The 23678-nt window shown below is 47.1% G+C and overlaps 1 protein-coding gene and 1 long non-coding RNA gene across 7 annotated transcripts in view; one reads left to right on the top strand and one right to left on the bottom strand.

The window, feature by feature from the left end:
- The window catches only part of FYN (FYN proto-oncogene, Src family tyrosine kinase), a 206164-nt gene that overhangs the window by 11721 nt on the left and 170765 nt on the right, over nt 1–23678 (bottom strand). For all 5 annotated transcript variants that reach the window (XM_044388806.3, XM_026511620.4, XM_026511623.4 and 2 more), the window contains 3 exons: nt 21680–21756; nt 21428–21581; nt 1404–1535 (listed from right to left, as the gene is read on the bottom strand). In XM_044388806.3, coding sequence (XP_044244741.1) covers nt 1404–1535; nt 21428–21581; nt 21680–21756 — 363 coding nt within the window. The remainder of the gene's footprint in view (nt 1–1403; nt 1536–21427; nt 21582–21679; nt 21757–23678) is intronic.
- Nucleotides 1275–23035, top strand: LOC113264723 (uncharacterized). Of its 2 annotated transcripts, none has more exons than XR_008958984.1 (6): nt 1275–1553; nt 3134–3426; nt 4611–4837; nt 5079–5243; nt 20742–20853; nt 21124–23035. It is a non-coding gene; the product is annotated as an uncharacterized LOC113264723 (long non-coding RNA). The 2 variants fall into 2 exon arrangements; XR_006410989.3 differs by lacking the exon at nt 4611–4837 and having other exon boundaries at nt 1445–1553; nt 3134–3246; nt 3351–3426.

Raw genomic sequence — 23678 nt, 5'->3', positions numbered from 1 at the left:
GGAGACACTCAAAATTCAGGCAAAAAAAGAAAAAAAGAAAAAAGAAAAAAAGGTGCCTTCATATCTTCAAAATCCCAAGACCTGCACATCCCCCGCCCCCCCCCCCCAAGAAGCAACTGAAAAATGCCCACGCTGCACTCCAGGCCCCTCTTGGGCAGCCCCTTCTCCCATGCTGGTTGGCTACTCTCGGAGCGTCTGCCCACTCGTGCATGCTGGCAGCAGCCGCCGCCACTGCATCAATAAAACTGACTTCCACCCGCGTCTCCAAACACCCAGTGCTGGCGCTTCAGAGACAGGGAATTTTGTTCATTTTGTCTCTGTGCCAACCTGGCTCTCCTAGGAGTCTCAAGGCCACGCCAACCTGAAAAGAGATCCTCTCTACTCTGCATTCTCCGAAGATGACCAGAAATAATCATAAAAAACGAACAAAGGGATTACAAATTAATCTGCCCTCGCTGTCTCCTCTGACTGCAAAGATAGAATTACAAACCCAGGATTTGCAAGAGATCTCGATTCCTCATTAATCTCCACTATCGTTTCTATCACGGCTTTTTTTTTTTTTTTTAAAGCTCCTTTCTTAGGCAGGGAATGAGGGGGAGCTACGTTCTTTCTTCACTCAGCAGTAACTGAAAAATATGTCCTTAACATTTCAGAAAGCAGATCGTCCATGTGCTATAATATAACCACTAAAGCGTGGAGGTGAAATGGCACGAGTGTCCTTTACACCAGCATCTGTTGAAATTAATGAATTTAAGCGTGGATAACCTAAATCTGTGGTTTCTTTGAAAAGCATGAATCCGATAGCCCAGAAAATTTCCAGGGCCTAAGAAGCTCCGATTTCTTTACTTTACACTTGCTTTCGCAGGGCATATTTTGATTGTTCGGATGGGCGGTGGGTGCGTGGCCTCGAGACTGCATTTTGCGTGTGCCTCTGCTCTCTCTGGCCATCTGGAGCTGGGGCCTGCAGAGAGAGCAGGTCCCGGCATTTTCCTGCCAGTTTCACTCCATGGGTCAATGCTACAGTGTAATCAAAAAGCAGTGGGGGCTTTTCTCCCCTTTCCTGGAAGTGTCTGCAAACTCTATTTGGGTGAGGCTGTGCCAGTACCATTGCTCCTCCTGGAGCCACGGCCGTGTTCCTACTGAGGAAGCACAGGCTCCACGAACCGGGGTGGACTGAAGCGCTCACGCCAGCTGCTATTTACATGAATCCCGGCACAGAATGCACGGCAGCTGCTTGTCTACGTGAGGTGCACGGTGGCTCCCAGCTCTGGTTTTCCCAGGCTAAATACCTGTCCGTGTTCCTCAAACTCACGCTTGGCAGAAAGTTGAGGCTCGGGCTCAGAAGGCAAAGTGTTAAGAGAGCATCCTATCAGAGGCCCATCTCTGCTAGGTCCCGCTCTTACCTGGGTATGGCACTCTTCCTTTGGTGACCAGCTCTGTGAGTAAGATTCCAAAAGACCACACATCAGACTTGATCGTGAACCTCCCGTACAGGGCTGCTTCGGGGGCCGTCCATTTAATGGGGAACTTTGCACCTGCAGAAAGAACATGTGGTGAGTCGGCAGGCAGAGAGCACGGCTCTGGGTGTGGGGCTGGGGGAGAAGTGCCTGGAAGCCACTTTCATAGGAGCAAGTTCGTAGAGGAGGATGGGAACGTGGTGAATAAGAATGCACTACAACTGAGCAGCTGTGGGGTCTAGTCCTGGTTCTGTGGCCTGAAGCAAGCTAGTCTAATTTTATTTTTCCCATCAAATAGTTGGCGCTCAAAGCCCCTTAAAGCTGTGGCTTCTAGAACTTGAATCAATAACCACACTGAATGTCATAGGTTTGGTCTGGATGTGGGGCTGACTTGTGATTTAGGAAACTAATTTTATGTATTTTTTTCCTTTGCTTTGAAATGATGTCATATTTTTATTAATACATATAGTGTTAAATCATAATGCAATTGTCACAAATTCCGTAGTGTGCTCTTAGGAGGCACACAGAAACCATATCCAACCACCATGCTTCTCCCAAGGTGAAGACAATTTGCTGCAGCCCATGTATTTTATGGAAATGGGCTCTATTTCCCAAGGCCTCCAAAACCCACAGCAGAGAAATGATTTTGCCTCTGGCTGCTTCCCTCCACCTTTCCCCCCAACACTGATAGTGGCCATCTTAACTCCTGGGACAGTTTCTTCTTCTGTACTCTATGATCCCTTGCTTACCTCCCTACCTTCCTCCTGCTAGCCAGAGAGCGTACTATTCACTGTTTGTTTTTAAAGAGCAGTCTTGCCTCAATGACTATCTTATGAGTCTGATTTCTCAAGACCAAGCAACAAATTCATGCCCAAGTCAGTAGAATCTTTTCTTTCAAATTTCTCAGATCATTAAAAGAATCCTCTCTCCAATCCAAAAGGAAGGGTGGCATCTACCCTGCTCTTTATAAGGCTAGATGTGTGTACAGGGAATTAAAATTGATTCAGCAGCCTGTGCTCTCATATATTAAGCTCAGCAATTAACAAAGCAGTTTCAGAAATTTCACTGAACAAACTAAAAGAAAAATACAAGGAATTTTTATTACTGATGTGAACACAATGATATGTTTAAAGCATGTTAATTTTACTTAGGACCTCCTAAAAAAAAATCACACAAAGGCTGACAGAAATTTTCATAGTATCTTCTATGAAAAGTCACAAAATGCAAAAGTGGCAAATAATTAAAATCTTTAAATTAGCATGGTTTTAATAACGAGAGGTATGATAAATTACAGCAATTAGATTTTTGTTTTAAACACAGTACATGATAACGTCTTTAGCAAATCTACCCTGGCATTTTCTGGCAATATAATTTTCCTCTCCATCTCTTTTATGCCAGTGTGAAATGAAATTTAAAAAATCCTACTATTTCATTATGTGGCATCTCACATTTACACTGGAGCAGAGAAGTTATTCTATAGTTTTCTTTTCCTTTTATGCACTGAGTTATTTTTAATTAGCTGTGTTTCTCAAGCATAATTATTTCTATCTTTTCTTAAGTGCTGCATGATTCCACACAAGGCCTGGTATTCTCCGAACAGTCGTTTTGTTTTTTAAAGTTTCTTTCAAAGCGTTATGCTGTGTGAGAACCTACCCTCGAGCGTTCTGTTCACGCAGCTTTTGGACTCTGAGCCGCTGGGATTAATGTGATAGATTATCTCCAGTGTTGAGAACAGACTTTGCCCTGGACCAGACCTCAGGTGGAGTTCTCTTATTTCAGAGAATTAAAGGTATATTAAATTCATTCCTATTTAAACTATCTCTTGAGCCAAATGGCTTGGAAATCTATGTCCATCTCGAAAGCAAAAAGAACTTTCTTTTCTCCCCTGTGCAGACACAAATCCTGTAAATAAAATGACAAGCAAAAGGAGCCTTTCTTCCCTTCTTGGAATCATTCAACATTTGTGAAGGTGTGTGTGTGTATTGCTGAAAGTAAACTGTTCAAAATTTGGATGAAGTCACCTTGGATTTTCTGAGAGAAGACTTCATAATTTGAGGTTAACAAAAACCCAAACAAATGTCAATATATCGGCCCGTTGTGCTAGTTGGCTTCATTGTTTTTTCATTACATCATCTACAACAAGAATTATAATATGCAAGCCTTCAATAAATAAATTTAAACAAAGGCTGTAATGGATCTCTGATAGGAAACCATTTGTGGATATGTGCTTTGAGACTTATTAGCAGGAGCTTTCGTAAATAAATTTATTTTGCATTAGTTTTCTTTTTTTTTAAAGATTTTATTTATTTATTTGACAGAGAGAGACACCCAGCCAGAGAGGGAACACAAGCAGGGGGAGTGGGAGAGGAAGAAACAGGCTCCCAGCAGAGGAGCCTGATGTGGGGCTCTACCCCAGAACGCTGGGATCACGCCCTGAGCCGAAGGCAGACGCTTAACCGCTGTGCCACCCAGGCGCCCCCGAAGGCAGACGCTTAACGAGTGCGCCACCCAGGCACCCCTATTTTGCATTAGTTTTCTAAGATAAGCAATATATTTACACCTAATGCATTTTGGAAGAAAAAGAAATAATGTCTTTGTCCGATATCCCTGACTTCTTTTCAGTCTTAAAATAGCAGCCACTGTTGATAAAAGAAGTTTCTCTAAAGATAACTCATATTTTCCTTTTCAAGGCAGAAAAAAGGTTAATAAATTAAAGCAGTGATAATCTGTTAATCATTGACTACGGTTTCAACAAAAGAACTGATGGCTGTCTGCTCTTTAACTCATCTCATTACCTCTACTTCCCCTCACCTTGGTTTCCCACCTCCTGGGGGTACAGATGCAGCTCCAAATGGTTTGTGGGGGTTGGGCGGGGGGGGGGGGGGAGGGAGGTGTCTCTGTCCAGGGCCAGGCAGGTTGTGCATTGCAAACCTCAGTCTATGAGAACGGCATCGCTAGGGCTGTATGGAACACCACCTACACAACCCCCACAGGTGGCCCTGTGGCGGGGGCGGGGGGCGGGGGAGGGCTGCGATGGGCTCTGGCCTCCAGTGAAGTCAAGAAAGCTCAGAAACCTGGAAGGAAGGATCTCCTGGGTGTAAACATTGCCTTTCCCTTGAAAATAAAGTTCTGCCCTGTCATATTTTTTTGAAGATACCATGACAGGCAGTAAGTCAGGATCAAAGTTGTCTCCTAAGCAGTATGGATTTGCAGAAAAAAGGAGACAGTGCCCAGAGGGCCTATACTACAATGAACTTGGCCCTACTGTGTAACCAGCTGATTCGCTCTTCTTGAAGTTCTCCTGTTTGGGAGCAAGATTCAGATGCCAATGCAATTTCCTCTTCTTTGCATTTTATCAGAGAAAACACAGCAAACTGCAGGTAGGATAATCTGTCACTGGTGTCATGGGCTTTGGAGGACACAGTAACTCAGTGAACTTGTTCAATGTTTAGATAAACCAAAAAATAAACACTAGAATGATGATAATTCCTTTATTTCTGACTGAATTACTTTAACAGTTTAGGAGTCTTTGAGGCCAACAGACAAAGGCCGTACATGATATATATATATGTATATGTATTTAATGCATGGACTTGAAATGTCTTTTCCACTGTTTTCCAGGCAGCATTTGCAGATTTTGTACCTCCCAGGGTAAAGCCCTTGCTGAAAGCCTGACCTGGTGCTGTCACAGGCTCAGGTCCTGGAACCACCATCTGGACTGGCGTCATTTACCTTCCTGTAACCCTAGTGAGGACCAATGAGCCTGAGGCCAAGCCATTTTCTGTGGTGAGTAAACATGCTGGTGTTTTAAATAATCATTTGTCACCGACATCCCCATCCTGTTTCTCTAGATTCTGTTGAGATGTGAACTGAGTGGTCATGAGCTCTGTGTAACGAGGGGGCACTGTACTCTCTCTCGGCTTCAACTGCTGTCCTGATCCCGCGTCCCCTGCGTTTGGATCACCCGATGGGCCCTCCGTCCTGAATTCCTGATCCGTGTTACGGATTCTCTCCTCAGCGTCTCCACTGAGAGGCCTCAAAAGGCCTCTCAAATACAACATTCAAAGTTTACCTTTCCCAGAATTCTGCTTTTTTTTTTCACCGTTTGTTGCCTTGTGAACTGCCCAGCGGGGGAGACCAGAATGCCGAGAATGCTCCTTATCCAGATGCTGTGTCTAAGTGCCCATCACCGTGCCCTCACAAGGCAGTGCTGAGCCTGCCCGGGGAGGGAGCTCAGTGCGTCTTCCCCATGTCCTCTTCGGCCCTTGCTGCTTTATCACTCTAGGTTGAGGCTGCTTCACTGTGAATGTGTCCGGGCAGCCTAACTACCCTCACGCTAGTCCTTACTCACACCCCGTCACCTGCCTGCACTCCTGCAAGGGCCTTCCAGCTGGGCCCACATGCACAGTCCGGTCCCTCCTCCCTACTGCTCCAGCCACTTCTTGTTATCCCTCTCCCAACCCCTCCCCCACCCCAACTTCTCCATTGCCCTTCTCTGATGGTTCCTACCTGCCACAGCGCCATGGGGCAGGCTGTTCTCCTTGTGGAAGTCCCTAACCCTTGGCTAGCTCCTGCTCCTTTCTTCTCAGCCTCAATTATTTGCACAGGGAGCCTTCGCTTGAACACTAAGGCTGGGGTTGGCTCCTAGCACTGTGCCATCAGAGCCCCTTGCTCTTTGTGGCTACTACCATTTAAGGGCAGATGAATACATCTGTTGTTTGGAGCATGCCTCTCTCAATAGATAGAGACTGTCCTTGAGGGCAGGAGCGTGTCTTTCTGGATGGCCACCTTATCTCCAGTACAGAGACCAGTGACTGGTGCACAGAAGATAGATAGATAAAGACAGATCTTTATCTATCTAAAGATAGACAGAAGATAGATAGAAGATAGACAGATAAAGCTGTGTTGAACGACGGAGGTACTGGACAGCTGTTAACCTTTTCAGCCTTTTCAGCCTTCCTTTCCAGGCTGAACCATCACAGCTCCTCATGAGGCTTATTATTAGTTCCTGGCTCTCCAGCAGGTCCTCTCCTTGTCCTCAGTGACCAGTGTCACTGTCCGCCACCATCTGGATGCCCTTATAAGGGTCTCACAACTGCCGACTGCAGAAAAGCATCTGTCACACACTAATGACACTTAGAAACACCTGGAAAACCCTGTGTTTTTACTGCCAAATGAAGTGTGGAGTGAATGTGTCTGAGGTGGAAGGAGCTCCAGACTGCTCCGTGAGGAGTGGGGGGCTTAAGTCACTGGTGTTGCAGCTGGGGGGGGGGGGTAGTTATAACGGTAGAAAGTCTAGGTGGCCAGAGGCCTTAAGAGTGTTCACGGCAGAACAAAGGTGAAAATCCTTTTCTGAATAGAATGAGATGAAGCCCGTAACTGGATGCCAATCACTCACACCCCCAGGCCCTGGTCTTTCTCAGGTAAAATAAGGTGAAGAGTCATTCAGGCTACAGGTAGGAGAAAAGAGAGGGTGGTGGATATATTCAGCTACCAAAGTTTGACCACAAAACAACATCAAACCTTCACGACTGCTGGCTGGTTTTGTTCTCTCGTTTCCTACCATGAATACTTCTGAGTTTCCCCCATGTGCCTGGCACCATACCTAGCGCTAGGGATGCGACAGCGACCTCAACCTCTGGCTCTCATGGAGCTTGCAGCTCAGTCTGGGAAGGAGAGGAAATAAATGAGTGCCATGATAGATGTCAGACAGTGACAGACGCTATAAAGAAGAATAAGGTGGGCTACAAGGACAGATTTTATGGGGCTCTGCAAGCCCCACGAAAGTCTTTGGATGCTATCCCAAGTGTGATGGGAAGCCACCGGGGCTTGTGAGCAGAAGAGGATGACATCCCACCTCCTTCTTTCTCCTTGTCTTTCAAATGTGGAAGATAATATATCACTACCTTGAGAACGATTTATGATGAGAAAGAACGTGTAGAGCATTTTGACTTTTCAACACCCTGGAGGAGCATGATGACATGTCAAGGCCCACGGGTGTCTCTTAGCAATCAGCATGGGGTAGATTATGCTTCTGTTGTCACTGCTGACGTCATGTTTATTTAACTAGTGGCTCTAGTCGCATTTGTGCTATTTTAGCACACTTTTCATGTTTGGATAATACTAATAATCTCAGCAACAAAGGAGTAAAACTTGGCATACTCCAACACTGTGCAAAGCTCACACATTTCCATGAGAAATGAATTAATTATCTTCTCTGAATTTATTCTTCCCTGATGTCCTTCCTTCCTTTCCAAGCCTTTCTTGTGTCTCTGCTTTAGGCTCTTCTCCATTCACCACTTGCTAATTGCAAGCGTCTGAGAGGCCGAGGTGTTGGGGACTCACCCTCTCTCATGACTACCCCTGACCATTATCTCTGTGGGAACAGGGCTGGAAACACTACACAGACTCTGTTTTTCATCAGAAGTCCCAGCTCTTGATTTGCAAACATCGAAGGGATAAAGCCTCTAGGGTGTCCCACCTTTATCTCAAATGTGGCAACTATGAATCTAAATTCATTATTTTACTAAATCATCTTACTATGAATAAGACATTATAAAGGAGATTCTTGTACTAGGTAGAAAATTTTAATAAATGACTGACCTGACTTAAAAAGCTTATTCTTACTTTAATATTTTAGGATCCAAATGGCGTACTTTTTTAAGTATCCCTTTTCTGGGGGTCAGATCATCATTCTGCCAGGCTTGTCAAAGCAGGGAAAAACCTAATAGCCAGCTGGAACTTCTCCCTCTCCTCAAACCTCTGAGCTAATCCATCACCAAGGTTTTTTTCCCTTTTCTTTCTTTCCTTTTTTTTTTTTTTTCAGTAATCTCTATGCCCAAAGCGGGGCTTAAGCTCACAAACCCAAGATCAAGAGTCTACTGACCGAGGTGGCCAGGCGCCCCGTATCACCAAGGCTTCCTGTTTTCCTCTTTGACATGTCTTTGCCCTTTCTTGTTTAAGCTCTTTGCTAAAACTTGTCTTGGATCCTTGTCCCTCTGATCAGTCCTCCTGTCATGGTTCATGGATTGTGCCCTGCCTTCGGCTCATTGTCCTTCCAACAAGTCACTTAAACCTCAGCTTCATAACGCTCCCTTCACCAACCACATAGGGGGCCCCCCACTGCATCACCCCCAAGTCTCTATTCAACTTCAGCTCTTGCCACCTCAAACACATCTTCTCCTCTGGTTTGCTGTCCCAGAACCTGTACCCTGCCCCTGGTGTAATCATACCTGCTGCTTCTTAGCTTGTTCTAAATGTCTTCTTCTCTTCCATCTCTATAGCTGAAGCCTACTCATCTCAAGTCCCACCTTCTTCATGAAGTCATCTGTGATTACTTCAGCCTTCATTGATCTCTCTGATGCACTTGGAGCCAATCTTACAAATAAGTGTTTAATGTGTGACAGGAGTAGTCTCAACAATAATTACACATATACTGAGTGCTTGCTAAGTGTCAGGCATCATGCTAAGTACTTTATATGCAGGACGTAGATGCCAGGAACAGTCCTGTTCTCCAGATGAGAACACTGAACACAGACAGGTAAAATGATAGGCCAAAGGACATGTGGCAATGGTGGAACTGGGATTTGAACCAAGGGAGTCTGGCTCCAGAGCCCAAGTGCTTCAGTGCTATAGCCCACGCTGCTGTGCCCATGTGCCCAACATGTCTTTCTGCTAGTTCTGCAGGTGTTCTTTTTATCTTCTTAAGTAGAATGTCAATCCTTTGAGGTTGGAGACCATGTTGTATACTTCTATTCCTTGACAGTACCTTGCCCAAGGCTGGTTAAAGAGTAACTACTCAACAAATCTTCAACTGGCTAAAGACAATTTATCCTAGCAATTTGTCCAACACTGTGATGGCCAAAGAAATTCTCTTCCTTTATACAGATTTAATCAAACCAAAAAAAGAAAAGAGTGAGCACACAGCAGTGTAACGAACTAATAATTGTTTTCACTCTTAGTGTTATAGGAATAAAATAATCCTTATCGTACTTTGGGATGATTTGACAGAATGCTCTTGGTTTTTAAGTGAAAACAGGAAGACCAGTTAAATTCATTAAGTCAGGATGGCTCATTCCAGCCCCCAGGATCCATTCCAGTTAATGACGGTCCTATATCCCTAGTGGCCAGGCAAGCTGTTTTCTCTGCCTCGAACGGAAGCAGTTCTTACTGGATTTGGTTGCTTACTATATTTCATCCTCATGCATTAAGATGATGGCAGTGGCACTGGAGATATTCAAATGAAAATGGCAGAGACTTCCACTTCCAAGTCTACCTCCTTCACTAAGTTATGTTAGTTGGCCAGGAATGGGAGGAAAATGCTCTGAAGTGAGCGCAAAGGGGCCCACTCTGTGGGTTGTGCTGTGACTGAGCGGTCATTTGTAGAAGGCCCAGGATGGCCATTTACAAAAGGAGCTTCAGAGTCAGCAGGTCTGGGCTTGAACATTCAATGTGCCGGGTGACCACTTAAAACCTTCCCCAGTCTCAGTCTCCATGTCTGTAAACTGGGACGATGATAACCTCATGAGGTTGTGGTGAGAATTATAAATAATGTAAGAGGTTCAGCACAGCAACTGGCACCTTGTGACAGCTGAATACATGCCAATGATTATCTTATTTGGACAGTAACGCAAAGGCATTTAGTTGCACCAGGTTAGCCAAAGCTTTCCAAACTTTAAGAGAGGAAAAGAGGATGAAGAAAATCCAGTGCGCTCATCCATCGATTACTGAGAACTTACTGAGGGTCCAATCAGTCCCCGGCACAGGGGGAGGGCCTCCTGAGAAAACCAAGCATGGGTTACCTCCTGCCATATGCCTTTCCAGGCAGCTGGGGAGCCAGGGCTCACAGGCAAACCCAACAGACAGCTAAATAGATTGTGGCACTGGCTTCAGGAAAAAGACGGCTTCGGAGAGAGGGAAAGAGGAAGTGCACAGGGAATGGGGGCTCTGGATAGAGGTGGCCACATTGAAATGCCGCAGTGTGACCCGTGGTTCTCCCTGGGAGGGGCTCAGCTTGGGGGCCAGGACAGGCCTGCAGGGGTGGGTGGCCAGCTCACATTATTGGCTCTTGGTGGAGAGCTGGGCTGTCACCCCCCCCCCCGCCCCCCCCCCCCCCCGGCCCCCAGCGACCAGGCCAATTCCACAGCCCTGTCTCAGAAAACATCCCCTCTGGCTAAAAAACTGGGCCAAGGTGGAGAAGGACAGCCAAATCCTTCCTACAGAGACTACAGTGGTGCCCTAATAGCATTTTCAAGGAGGGAAGGCATTAGCTTCAACAACAGACACTTTTTCTGAACCAAAGATCCATCCAGGGTCCCTTTTAATTAGGAAGCCACAAACTCTGTAAATTATTACATCCAAAATTAAATAATGTGCAGTACTTCAACTTTAAAGTCACCCTGCAGAATAAAGGAAAAGAAATCACAAACCATGCCCACAACAGGAAGCTGATTACACTGGCTGGGAGGGGTGACGAGGCAGGACTAGGACAGGATATCCTGTAAAAGAGGCGAAATCAGGGCTGGCCTGACCTGGAACTCTGTGGTTATTCAAACAAAACAATGAGTTCAAACCCAATAAAACCAGGCAAAGCAAAACTCAGATATTTCACACTAGGCCAAAGGAATGACTTTCAAATTTCCCAAACATGTCTGGAGCAACACAACTGTGTGTTTTCGAGTTATTCCTGGTGACACATTCTGCTGAAATTTCTCCTTTAAGTTCGTAAGATTTTAGCACCATGTTTTACAAGTAAAAGTAAAGGAGAGGTGCATGGTACAATGCATTCATGTGATGTTCCATCTGAAATGCTTCACGGTAAGCAGGGAATCTGAGAAAGAAGGAAGGAGGTAATGAGGAGAAGAGGGAGGAGTGCTGTCCCACCAGGGATGTGGGTGGAGGAAGAACAAGTTCGGCCAAGGAAGACAAGAACCAAGGGCCAGAGGCAGGGCCTGGATACAAAGACCGATTAGTTGGGCGTGGACCCGAAGTCAGGCGTGGCTGACTCCATGGAAGGGATATCTAAGCTGAGAGGGGTGAGAGAAGTCCCAAGGGAGGCCCAGAACAGAGGACCAGACAGAGAAGGGGGGCAAGGTCCATTGGTGAGTATTGAAAACCTAAATAGGACAAGCAGAGGACAGAGGGGAGCAAACCCAGCCACCAGGGAGAACGGGAGGTAAGGCTGAGGCCAGGGCACTAGGCCTGGCCTCCCGTAGTTGAGGAAGGGCAGGTAGAAGGTGAACTAGGAAGGGCAGCGCAGGCGCATGTGGAGGAGAACAGAGAGCAAGCTGTGACATTTCTTCTGCTATCTGTGGGGGAGCCAGCAGGCGAGAGAAGGCTGCTCTGGCCTCTTGTCTCCCTACCACCCTCCTCCCAATGGTGACCACTGGCAACCTAGGAGAACTCTCACCGGCAGCACAAAAGTACGAAATTCATTAGCATCTCCTAAAATCATGGGAAATCTAAGAACCTCCAAGAGGACTTTGCTTGAAGTATACACTGTGTTGGGGGAGGCTTGTTTAAGTGGTTCTCTTGGGTGGAAATGAGTAAAGGAGGAGTTTTGCCAGGTATTCTAGAACCAATGATCCTTCCAGCTTTCCAAGAGCCAAAGAGAAGCAAAATCAGAATCTGTGTGTTGGGCTATCTAACCACGTGTATGCTGCTGTCAGGGTCCTGAGAACTCAGACCTAAGTAATGAATGGGTGTCTGGGATGCAGCTCAACACAGAAATTATTCCAGGAATCCAGCCACCCCCAGAAGGGGCATTGGGTCTGGTTCAGTCTGACATCATGCCACAAAGTATGCTAGGCAGCAAGGACAAGCACTGGGGCTGGGGAATTGCTTGGGAACAGCTGGTGGTCATATTGAGGCTTTGGCGGGAGTTAGCAAGAAATCAAAGGAAGAGAGGATATGCAGAAGACAATAACCACTTCGGGGTGTCTTTTTCAAACCACCCCCACACAGGGCCTGTGCCACTGGGGAGACCAGCATGATGCTGCTGTGTGCCTTCCTTCAGCTGGAAGAAATGGAGGCTTCCAAATGTGGGGCGGTTTTCATCTGCACTGCCTGCCCCTGATTAGCCAGATGATGCAAATGAAGGAGTTCCTTCTGCCAGCAAAGCAAGATGAGGAAGCCAAGTGACATTTTTGATGTTTGATGGCAGTCTGCAGTTCCTATTTACACACTTTAAAATCACAGAGGGTGACCATCTGCTTCCTTCTTGCTGATTACTAAGAAACATGGGATGCACCGACCAAGGACATGCTCTTGACCATTCAGAAACAACCGCCAAACTGCTCTGCCCAAGACAGCACAAAGGAGAAAGACACCCCCCCCCCCTGCATGGAACAGAACACGTGACTGCCCAGTGCAGATAAAGAGGAAAGATATTCAGAGGAGCAGGCTGTCAGTGATCAGGGCTTACAGTGGTCCCATCTGTTTCCCCCAGGCTGTCAGCCTATAGAAGGACTGAGTCCACCTCCTTCCTGTAGTTTTAATCTTAAAAGAGAGTCTGGGGTAGGCAAGGGTGAGGTAAAGTCCCTTTCTTTTCACTGTGATCTTTGGCTTTCCGCATGTTCCTTCAGTGAGAAAAATGGATAAAAGTGTGCACAATTCGTCCCCCTTTCCCCGGCAGAATGACCCACCATCCCTGCGGTCAACCTGGCCCCCGCGGCTCCAGGATGGCTCAGCAGATAAACAAAAGCATCCCTTCGGAAATGCCACGGAAGCCCGGGGCTCCAAGTGGCAGAATACAAATGAAGGCGCTTTTCTGCCCAGTGACGGAAGTGTACCAAACTAGGGATCGGGGAGGCTGGATCAGAACCAGGCTCGGTTCCGGAAGGCACCCCACCGGCTCAGCGGGAGGGCTGGCTTCCACCCGGCTGAGGGCGTTCTGCCCTCCCAGAGGTTCCCCAGGCTCTCACCAGACAGCCCCTCGGGGCAGGAGAGTCAGTCCAAACGAGTTTCCTGCTCAGGACTTAAAACAATGGCTGCTTTGGGAAGGGTTTGCTTTTTGTCAAAGGATAGTTTGCTTCTCTAGTATGGGAAGAATTAGATTAAATCCAATGATTAAAAGGGTTCCCCGCCTACCTCCCCTTCCCTGACATTCGCTGTTCAGGTCATAGCACACTGTGTGGGAATTGCAATGCTGTTGTTGACAGAGAACAAGAAACGCATGTGCCGACAGGGGCAGAGGGAGGGCATCGCATGGCGAGATCAGCCTTGATGTGCCACCGGATTACAGAGGCCTCAGATGAGGCTGATTAATAATTCTGCAGGAGCCCTTGAGCTGGAAAGCTGGTGTTCTGAGTCTGATAATCCCCAGTCATTGTAATACAAAGGAAGGACAGAAATTGAATTCACAGTTCTGAATTGTTGAAATTCAAAATTTGAAAGAAACAGGGATATGCTTCTTCCTGACTGTGTTTGTCAACCTAGCTGCCTCCTTGTTTGTGTTAAATGGCTACTGTGCTTTTTGAATCCAAAATCTGATTATATTTAATTAGTACAGGCATCTGGGATTTCTAATACACAAAGAGTTATTAAAGTAACAAATCTTTCTAAAATATGTTCACCATGAAAGAATGTGTTAATTTATGCAGTAACAATTTTTTAACATGAAATAATTAACATGAAAACTGCAACAATTATGAATTCTTCGCAGTCTAATTTATACGTGAATTTTCCTCCAGATAATAATCCATTCAACCTAAATCTGCAATACTGGGAACGTTTGAACGACACATTTTTCTTCTTCTATTTAATACACAAACCTAAACTCACAGCAGGTCTTATACAAAGTCACGAAAGCCCCGGTTTCTACACACATTCCACAGACCCAAAGATTAAATTGCCTTGACATTTACTCCCCTAACAACGATCCTGTCATAACGTAGACCTTCAAAAAAACAACCAACACATACAGCAACTCTATGTTCCTGTCTTTGTGAGGATTCAAATCAGGAGAGGAGAGGGTTAAATAGGCAGGTGACCCGTCTGGGAGCGGTTAGGGAAAGACCAAGGGAGTGTGTGCTCTGCAAGTGTGTGTAAGCGTGTGTGTGTGTGTAAGCGTGTGTGTGTGTGTGCGCGCGCGTGAGTGTGTGCACGAGCTCGCGGGGAGGGAGAGTAGGAGGGAGGGAGGGACAGAATGAGACAGACACACACAAACAGCTACTATCAACCCACTGGATCAATAGTAGTGATATTACTATTACTACTACTAACTATAACTATACAACTACCAGCTCAGCATTTGCTTTGTGCTAAGCGCTTGAACAGATATTCCCGGGAAAGCCATCCAACAATTCTGTGATGTAAATAACTATTATTATCCCTGTTGTCAGAGGAGGGAATGAAGGCTCAGAGAGGTTAAGGGATTTGTCCAAAGTTTACAGGTAATTAGCAGCAAAGCTAAGATTCACACCAAGATCATTTGATTTCATGTATCGTGCTCTTAACCAATCCAGCCCCTCCTATCTGGTGTGTGTGTGTGTGTGTGTGTGTGTGTGTGTAGGAAAGCGGGGTCTGGCTATCCAGAAAGATGTAAAGCTAAGTGCTGCCAGGAACAGTGGGAAGGAGTGAATAAACCAACAGCTTCTTCTCTGATCCTTAAAACCACCTGAAAGATGACCAATACCAACCCTATTTCAAGAATGAGAAAGCTGAGGCTCACTGAGGCTAGAGCTTATGCAAAGGCCATGAGCAGGAAATGGCAGAGCCGGAATCTGAACCCAGACCATCTAGCTCCAAAGCTCCTGTGCTTCCCATTACCCCAAAGACAACCCTGCTGTGTGCAGGGAGGGTGGGTGTAGCAAACCATCCTCTCTGGAGGGTCTTGCAGTCACCACAGTGTCTGATTCCTGATGAAGAGCTGTGCCCGGTGCTCAGAGAGCAGGAGAGCACGCCTGGGAAGACTGTGGAGAAGTGACAGTGACTTTGGCTATTTTCACTGCTGTAAACAGATATCTATTAAATACCTACTATGTGCTCTGTGCTGATCTTCAGGCCAAATTACCTCTCTAGAGAAGCAGCAAGACTGGGTCCACAGACACTATGGATAATTGCTACAACAGTGCCCATGCATTTATGTGTGTGCCCGTGCATGTGCACGCACAACCATCAGTGACACTGCTGAGAATGCCCACCAGGTACTCAGAGTCAACAAGATGGAAAACAACAGAGGCGGCACGGAGGCAGGGGCAGTTCTCAGCAGAGAAGGCAAATGTGAGCAAAAGGAAATCTGCTGGCGCCTCTGGCTGGTGGCTGTGCTCAGGCTGGAGGGGCCCTCGGGGCAGGAATATAATACAGAGCCGTGACTGTCCAGATAGAGTCAGCTGGAAAATAATCAACTAATTTTTTTTTCTCTTAAAAGACTGATTCTTCTTTATTGTTGACTAGCAGTCTTTTTTTTTTTTTTTAAACATTTTTTTAGGTAAGAAAGATACTTTTCAAGGACAATAGACATCAAACACAAAAAGTTCAGGTCTAAGAGTGGTTTTTATATTCCACAACCCTCGAAGAGCTTTTATAGACAGCTCATGTAGTCCTGCACTACCTGTGTGAGATAATTATTTTCATTTCTCCATTTCACAGATGCTAAAACAGAGGCTCACAAAAGTCAAGTGATTTGTAAGTGACAGAGTTAGTCCAAACCCAGGCCTTGTGACTGCGAATCCTAGGCTCCTCAGTCTCACAGGCCCCGTCTGCAGTCCGGAAGGAAGTACACCACCAGCAAACAACACAGCAACCCTGTATTATACCCTTAAAGATATGCCCACAAAGTCCTCTGGGCGTTATCGACACATGCTAACAAGGCTTGTAGGACTAATGTGGTTTTTTTTTTTTTAAGATTTACTCATTTATTTGAGGGAGAGAGAGAGCATGTGCAGAAGGGGCAGAGGGAAAGGTAGAGAGAATCTCAAGCAGATTCTGTGCCGAGCACAGAACCTCACACAGGGCTTAATCTCGTGAACCTGAGGTCACAACCTGAGCTGAAACCAAGAGTCGGACGCTTAACTGACTGTGCCACCCCGGGGCCCCTAACAGTTCTATTCCTGGGATCTATCCAAGAGATAGCAGGACATCTGTCCACCACCACAGCAGCCGAATTCATAACGGCCCCAAATCAGAAATACCAGTAGAAGAGAGAAACGGATGTATTTGTAGAGTGGAGTGCGGCTCGGTCATAAAAGGGGAAGAACCGATCATGCAGCCACGTGGACGAGCCTCACAGACATCATGGTGGGAAGGAAGGCAGGCACGGGAGAGGAAGACTCTACGACTGGTTGACATGGAGTTCCACCACCAGCAGAAGGAACTCTGCTGACAGAGGCGGGCACAGCAGCTGCCTGCTCAGGTGGCTACAGCTGCACGGGTGGGCTTCTGGGGCTGCGGCAGGGGCTGTGCCTTCACCTGCAGGTGGTTTTAGGGGCAGACAAACGTGTAAAAACATCCTGAGTTGTACACTTCAGATTTACCCATTTTATTGTATGTAGTTACGGCTCAAGAAAAAGTAAGTGTCCACAAAAGCCAGCCGTTCTTATCCACAAGCCAAGTCTATCTGAACTTGTTAGGTTTAAATCAAGACTAGTCAGCTCTGAGCTTCCTGGAAGCTTATGAAGAAGCAAATGGAGTCGATCAAGAATTCTGCCACTGCTTCCTGTCTGTTTGTGTGAGTTTTGAAGGAACTGATGGTTGGAGGGGCTGGGAGTCTTAGAAAGCAAGGCCTGGTGACAGCCACCCACGCTGGTGGTTACGGGAGGAGGTGAGGTGTGGATGTGTGAGGACAGATGGACAGACAGCAGAGCCTTGGGTTGTCCGTGGCATAGGCAGGGCTGGGGCTGGCTCTGCTGATGCTGGGGTAGGGAGGTAGCTGAAGGCAGACCTCAGGCGATGGTGCAGCATGAGCAGAGGGGAAGGGAGTGGAGGGAGGCGCTGGGAGGTGAGCACCCGGTGAGGGCTTGGACACTGCACTGGGACAGACACCACCACAACCACTTCAAGCTCAGCAGACCAAACTCACCCTCTTTCTCTGCAAATGAGCTCTTCTTTCTGGACTCCCTCATTTCTGTTGCTGGCAATTCCATTCTCATGATGCTTGCATTTGACTACATGGGAATCACCGTTGCTTCCTCTCTCCCTTTCCAGCACAGTGTTTGAGGCTTTCCATGGTGTCTACAGTCCATGCATGTGTTTATTCCCCAAAGACTGTCTTGTACAGGACATAATAACAGGAGTATTTATTTATCACCTGCCATGTTCTGGGCACTGTGCTAAACACTTTACGTGTGTTGTTTTTAGTTATCTTGGCAAAAATTAAAGCATGAAGCAGGTAAAATATATTTCCACTTTACAGATAAGCAAACTGAGGTGTGGAAAAGTTAAATAACTTGGCCAAGGCCCCAGGGGATGGTTTTATGTGGCTTCGGTGCCGCTCCTGTGTGTCCCTCTGCAGACCTCCTTGGTTCAGTCTCAGGCTTCCTTAGATACGTAGCTCCTAGCAAAGTCCCTTTCCCAGACAAGGCATTCAAATAATTAATGCTGGCATTACTTAGAGACCCCAACTGAACAGAGTTTAGCAATGCGTTTACGATTAAAGAAGATCTGCTGTGATTGAGGGATACAGGTACGAGAGAGCAATACCAAATAATTTCGAGTTACCTCTCGAAGGCTGTTGGCAGAGGACCACCCTCACAGGCTCTGACCCTGGTCTTGACCTTCTCCCTGACACGGGCTTCTGCTTACAGTCCAGCGGGGTAGGGGGTGGTAGGAGGAAAGGAACACAGGAAGGGCTGTTTAACACATGTCCAAATTTCAATTCTACTTGTGCCCTGGGAAATGTCACTGCGTCTACCCAGGGCAGGGGGGATGGTGACAGACATTTCAGTGTGCCCTTAGATGGGAAACCCACAACCGTGTTGAAAAACAACTGTCACTTATTGTCCCCAAATACCTGTGTTTGGCACTCGCTTCTGAACACTGCCCACACTTCCATAATCAAGATTTATCCTGGCCGTGGCCTGTGGGTGTCATAAAAGCCGACTTGTAAATATTATCAGGCACATGGACCAGCTGTCTGGAGGAGCTGATTAACCCCCAGCAGAAACTTTCCATGCAGCACGCGTGCCATCTGCAGAGAGCACTAACAGATACACACCAGGCCCTTCCTGCCTCATAAAGAGGCCATGGCAGGCCAGACCCTCGGGAGGAATTTTATAAACAGCTGGGTTGTCCCAGAGCTGGAAAATGAAAGCTCTTTCAAACTCCCTCACATTAGAAACTCCCCCTTAAAAACTTTCCCATAAAATAAAGGGAAAAAGGGACTCATGCCTGATCTTAGTTTTTAGTTTTTTTTTTTTTTTAAATGACTGTCTTGATGAAAGGGAGTCAGTACAGCTTACGAGAGCAGAAGCCAGAGTGCTGCCTATACCTGGACTCAAATCCTGCCTCTGCCCTTTGACTAGCTGCATGACTTTGCACAAGTTACTTATCCCCTCTGAGTCCTATCACTTCCCTCCCCACTCTTTGCATGTACCCTCTCAGGCCTGGTCTCGGTAGGTATCCTGTAAATACCCCAGCTCCTTCCTTTCCCTCCACTGCGGGGGGCCATTTCTTTTATTCTCCTTGCAAATCCTGGAGCCCCACAGCCTTTGTTTTTTTCCCAAGTTCAGTTCCCCATGCCATTTACTTCTCCTTATCTCTTTCCAGTGTTTGGCACGGATGTGAAGATATTTGTGAAAGGGAAGAGAGAAGCAAACAGAATTTTAAGAGGGATGGGTGGGACACTCTATTTGGAAGTTAAGCTAAGGAAACACTGTACAAAGGGTCTGAAGCTGATCCTTCAAAAGGCATCAGGACAGCATGTGGGAAAGTGATGGTAGGGGTAGGGAAGCCACCAGAGGGGTGATGGGGACAGCTGGCGGGGGGGGGGGGTAGGACGTGACGGCCAGGGCTGAGGGTGGCCACAGTGGCTCCGCTCCACAGCAGAAGCCTGCTGTCAGGGAAACAGGTGAGGGGCTCTCACACGCCTTCCCCTCGGGCATCAGGCACCCAAGGCCACAGCCAGAGGACCCCACTCCATGAACTAAGCCTCCAGCCCTGTCAGCAGCACCCCTGCCAACATCTTTGGTTTCTGCCCTGCAACCTTCTGGATGGTTCAAGGCCAGAATTTGTAACCACAAATTCTGTAGAGCCCAGAGTCTGGGAGAAGGGGAGAGACAAATCCTGGACTGCCCCTTCTGAGGACTCTACTCACGCATGAAAGGACACTCTCCCGACTGACCGCCGAGACGAACTCCAATCTCACCCCTTCCTGAATCAAATATTCATGTCTCCAAACCTTCATCTGCTCCCCGTCCTTCTGGGTCTGTGAGTTGGGACGTGATGGGTTTGCCGCAGGGTGAACTCTCATTTAGGCCCAGGTCTCAGACCCAGTGACGCTGCAGACCCTCTCAGCTCGCCTTGACTCAAAATCACGTCCACACTTCTCTCTGGATGATCAGCGCCAATTGCAGCTGCCTGTGTGCCTTTGATTAGGGACACGGCCTGCCATCTGGCCCCACAGTAGCGTGTGTGTGTATGTGTGTGCGTGCGCACACGCGCACGTATGGGTGTGTGGGGGGAGGCATGCTCGCAGTGCGGGCATTTGGCTCCAGGACAAGAACTGCCACGTGTTAGGGAAATTCAAAGAGCCGAGCTGTCTGACCAACATGGGATTGAGCACTTGGATGGCATCTGCACCAGCCAGGGTCTCTGTTTAACCGTTTTCCTTATCACTTGAGACTGCTGAGAACGATGAGGGAAGAACTGGTGTGAAATGAAAGGATTTAGAAAGAAAGAAAGGATTGGAATTCCAGGGTGGCCATTCTGAAACCCAGTAGAAAGCACTGCCCTGCAATACATTCCAGTCACTGTTCGGCCCTGCTCAGGACGCCTAGGCTTGAGTAAGAACAACGGCCATGAAGCCTACCCACCTCCTTCAGACACGAGCTTTACGTTCTACAGGAGAGGCCTACATTCGACTGCAAACAGCACACTTAATTCTACACGCTTACCTGCTGACCACTGTGTGCAGATCCAGGAAGATAGAAAATAACCCTGGGAACTACCCCCCTGGCAGCGGGTGCTCTAAAAGTAGCCAAAAAGCTCCCCACCAGAGTGGCTGCTGATTTGGGATGTGTTTAATCTAGTCTGATTTCTATAAATCTTTGGGGGAGGGAGAATGGAGGGAGATGATTTAGAGGGGGTGGGGTGCTCGGGTGACACTGTTATTTTCTATCCTTCTTCTAGATCCCTTTTCTGTTCTTCTCCCAGCCCTTGACCCAGCTGCACTGACCTCTGACCTCTGGCTTCCTGCTGGGTTGGGCAGGACATTTGGAGGAGGCCCGAAGAGTGAGCTCAGGTATGAATTGCCTGGTCTTTCTCTGCCAAACGTGGCCTCTCGTTCTTAGCTCTGGTGGCTGCTCCCTCCCCACTGCCCTTCTGGCCTCAGTGGGTGGATATTACTTACTAGCTCTGGGATATCACCTCATGTTTGTTGGTTTCCCTAACTCTGCCCATACCTTTACAAATAACTCCTTTGTTAAATTCTCCAAGTGCGTGTTTCCGTGTTCTGCTGAGACTTCAATGGAATGATGAGCTATTATTTGACTGATTTTTTGGCCTTCCACAGCCCTCTTTCCCCAAACGCAAAGCGTCCCAGGCCTGGATGTGAGAAGGGCACCATGAACCAGGAAGACCACATCGGTGGACATTCACTCACCAGAAAGCAACACCTTGTCCATCTATTGAACCCACTACAGTCTCCCACCTGCAGAGCTATCAGATTCCTGCCAGATCAAGAAGAAAAACCTCAGCCGAAGAATGCCATTTCAAACATTTTCTGGAGGAAGGGAAGGGAAGGAGAGAGGAAGGACTGTGCAGTAAGTGACAGTTCTCAAGGATGTGATCACGAGCCATCCTCTTTAAATGCCCACCTTGTCTTGCTGTGTATTCATTGTCTTCAATCAATCTAGCCAATCCAAAGTCAGCAATCTTGCATATTAGTCCATTCCCCACTAGAATGTTTGCTGATCGCAGATCCCTGTGGATGTAATTCATTCGCTCGATGTAAGCCATTCCTGCAGCAACCTGTGGGAACCGAGGAACAAGACACGTGTCACACCATGTCTTGATGTACCTACACATCACTAAACCAGAGGCGGGAGTCAGAGGGCCACGCGGCCTACCTGTGCTGCCATATCCACAAGGTTTGGTAATTTCAGAGCTCTTCCTTCCCCATCTTTTAAGAAATCAAGTAGACTTCCTGTGAACAAAAGATTAAACCATTTCAATTTACTCTGAAAGATAAAAACACTGACAAAGGACTGTATTTGGGTTTCTTATTAGAAGTAATGAGGTGACTGAATGAATAATGCCATCAATGAAGAAAAGATTTATACAAAAAGAAAAAGAGGGTAGAAAACACTGTGTGCATTGAGAGGTAGCAGTTTCATCTTTCAGAAACAATGGTGACTCCATTTCTAAGGACAACAAAGGTTTGATAAAACCGCAATACATGGAAGGCGATTCCCTTTATGTCACAAAGAGGGACACGTGGGGATACGTGGGGAGCTGTACCACATCAGCCTCATCCCCCAGCAGCCCTGAATGGAGGAGTGACACGGGGAAGATGCTGCCCAGCTGCGTGGTTCCCGAAGGGCGGTCCCGGGACCAGCAGGGATGGCATCCCTCAGGGGATTTGTTAGACATGCACACTCTCGGGTTCTACCCAAGAAGCAGAAGCAGAAACTCTGGAAGCTGGGCCCACAAGCCTGTATTGTAAGAAGCACCCTGAGTGAATCAGAAGTGATTCTGACACAGAGCAAAGTTTGAGAATCACTGGCCTCGCTTATTTACAGATTTTAGGCCAAGGGAAGACTGAGGAATACAGAGTAGGGCAGGTAGCTCCCCCTGCTAGACCATGGCCAGCCAGGCCTCCAGGCTATCTGACACGACCAGCAGAAGCTTCAGAGCCCCTGTGACAAGCCAGCCTGGGGAGCTCAGGACCAACACCAGTGCTGAAACAATCCCGTGCAGAGGCTGGAGGTTCATGATGGCCATTCGTGACTGCTCTTATGCTTTACTAAGTTATTTGCCAAATAACCCTGGATACAAAGGACAAAGAGTCTGCCAGGAAAAAAAGAATTCCAAATATATTTAAAAAGAAAGTACATGGAAAGGAAAAATTACACTGGTGTCCTCTGATGCACAATGCATTGCCTTTTAAGGTTGTTTCTTGTTTGCTTTGTCTATTTTTCCAAAACAAAGTGATCTTTGGCTTATCCCTGGCAATAATGCTTTGATGAGAAAGAGAAAGAGCAAAAGAGAATAAAATGTGCTCTTTGGGAACGCCTGGGTAGAACAGTCAGCTGAGCGTCCAACTCTTCACTTCGGCTCAGGTCGTGATCTTGGGATCGTGAGATCGAGCCCTGAATCAGGCTCTACGCCCAGCATGGAGTCGCTTGACACTCTCTCTCCTTCTCCCTCTGTCCCTCCCACTTGTACTCTCTCTCTCTAAAATAAATAAAATAAACCTTAAAAAACTGTGCTCTTTAAAAGCATGTCTTTCTTCAACTGATGTTTAAGAAGAGAGCTGGAAAAACACTGAGCCCACAGACCCGTGTTTGATATTAACTGTTCAGCCCTGAAAAAGGAAATTCAGCCCATCGCATTCAAAATGATAGCAAATGATCATAGCCCCCCACACCACCCCTGATATTAAAAATGAATGTTTTCAGGGCACCTGGGTGGCTCAGTCGTTAAGCGTCTGCCTTCGGCTCAGGGCGTGATCCTGGAGTTCTGGGATCGAGCCCCATGTCAGGCTCCTCCACTGGGAGCCTGCTTCTTCCTCTCCCACTCCCCCTGCCTGTGTTCCCTCTCTCGCTGGCTGTCTCTCTCTCTAATAATAAATAAAATCTTTAAAAAAAAAAAATGAATGCTTTCATTATGGCCAGGAGCTGGGACTCCTGACACGTGCAGCACGAGAAGGTGTTGCATTTCATACAGACTTGGGGGGCAAACGCAAGGTCATGGTCTGTTTTAAACATGTTTTCATTAATGAGCACACCCTTTGTGCTTCCTGATGGGATTGCTTGACTCATGCAAAAACTAGGAAAAAAACAAGCAGGCAACACCATTTCCCTCCCCAAAACAACCCCTGTGAGTCAATTGTGAGGTGGGCCCCAA

The sequence above is a fragment of the Ursus arctos genome, unplaced genomic scaffold (assembly GCF_023065955.2).
Source record: "Ursus arctos isolate Adak ecotype North America unplaced genomic scaffold, UrsArc2.0 scaffold_13, whole genome shotgun sequence".
In the NCBI taxonomy this organism is placed as follows: Eukaryota; Metazoa; Chordata; class Mammalia; order Carnivora; family Ursidae; genus Ursus; species Ursus arctos.
The sequence above is the reverse complement of the archived record's forward strand: the minus strand, read 5'-3'. Positions and strand labels throughout refer to the sequence as shown.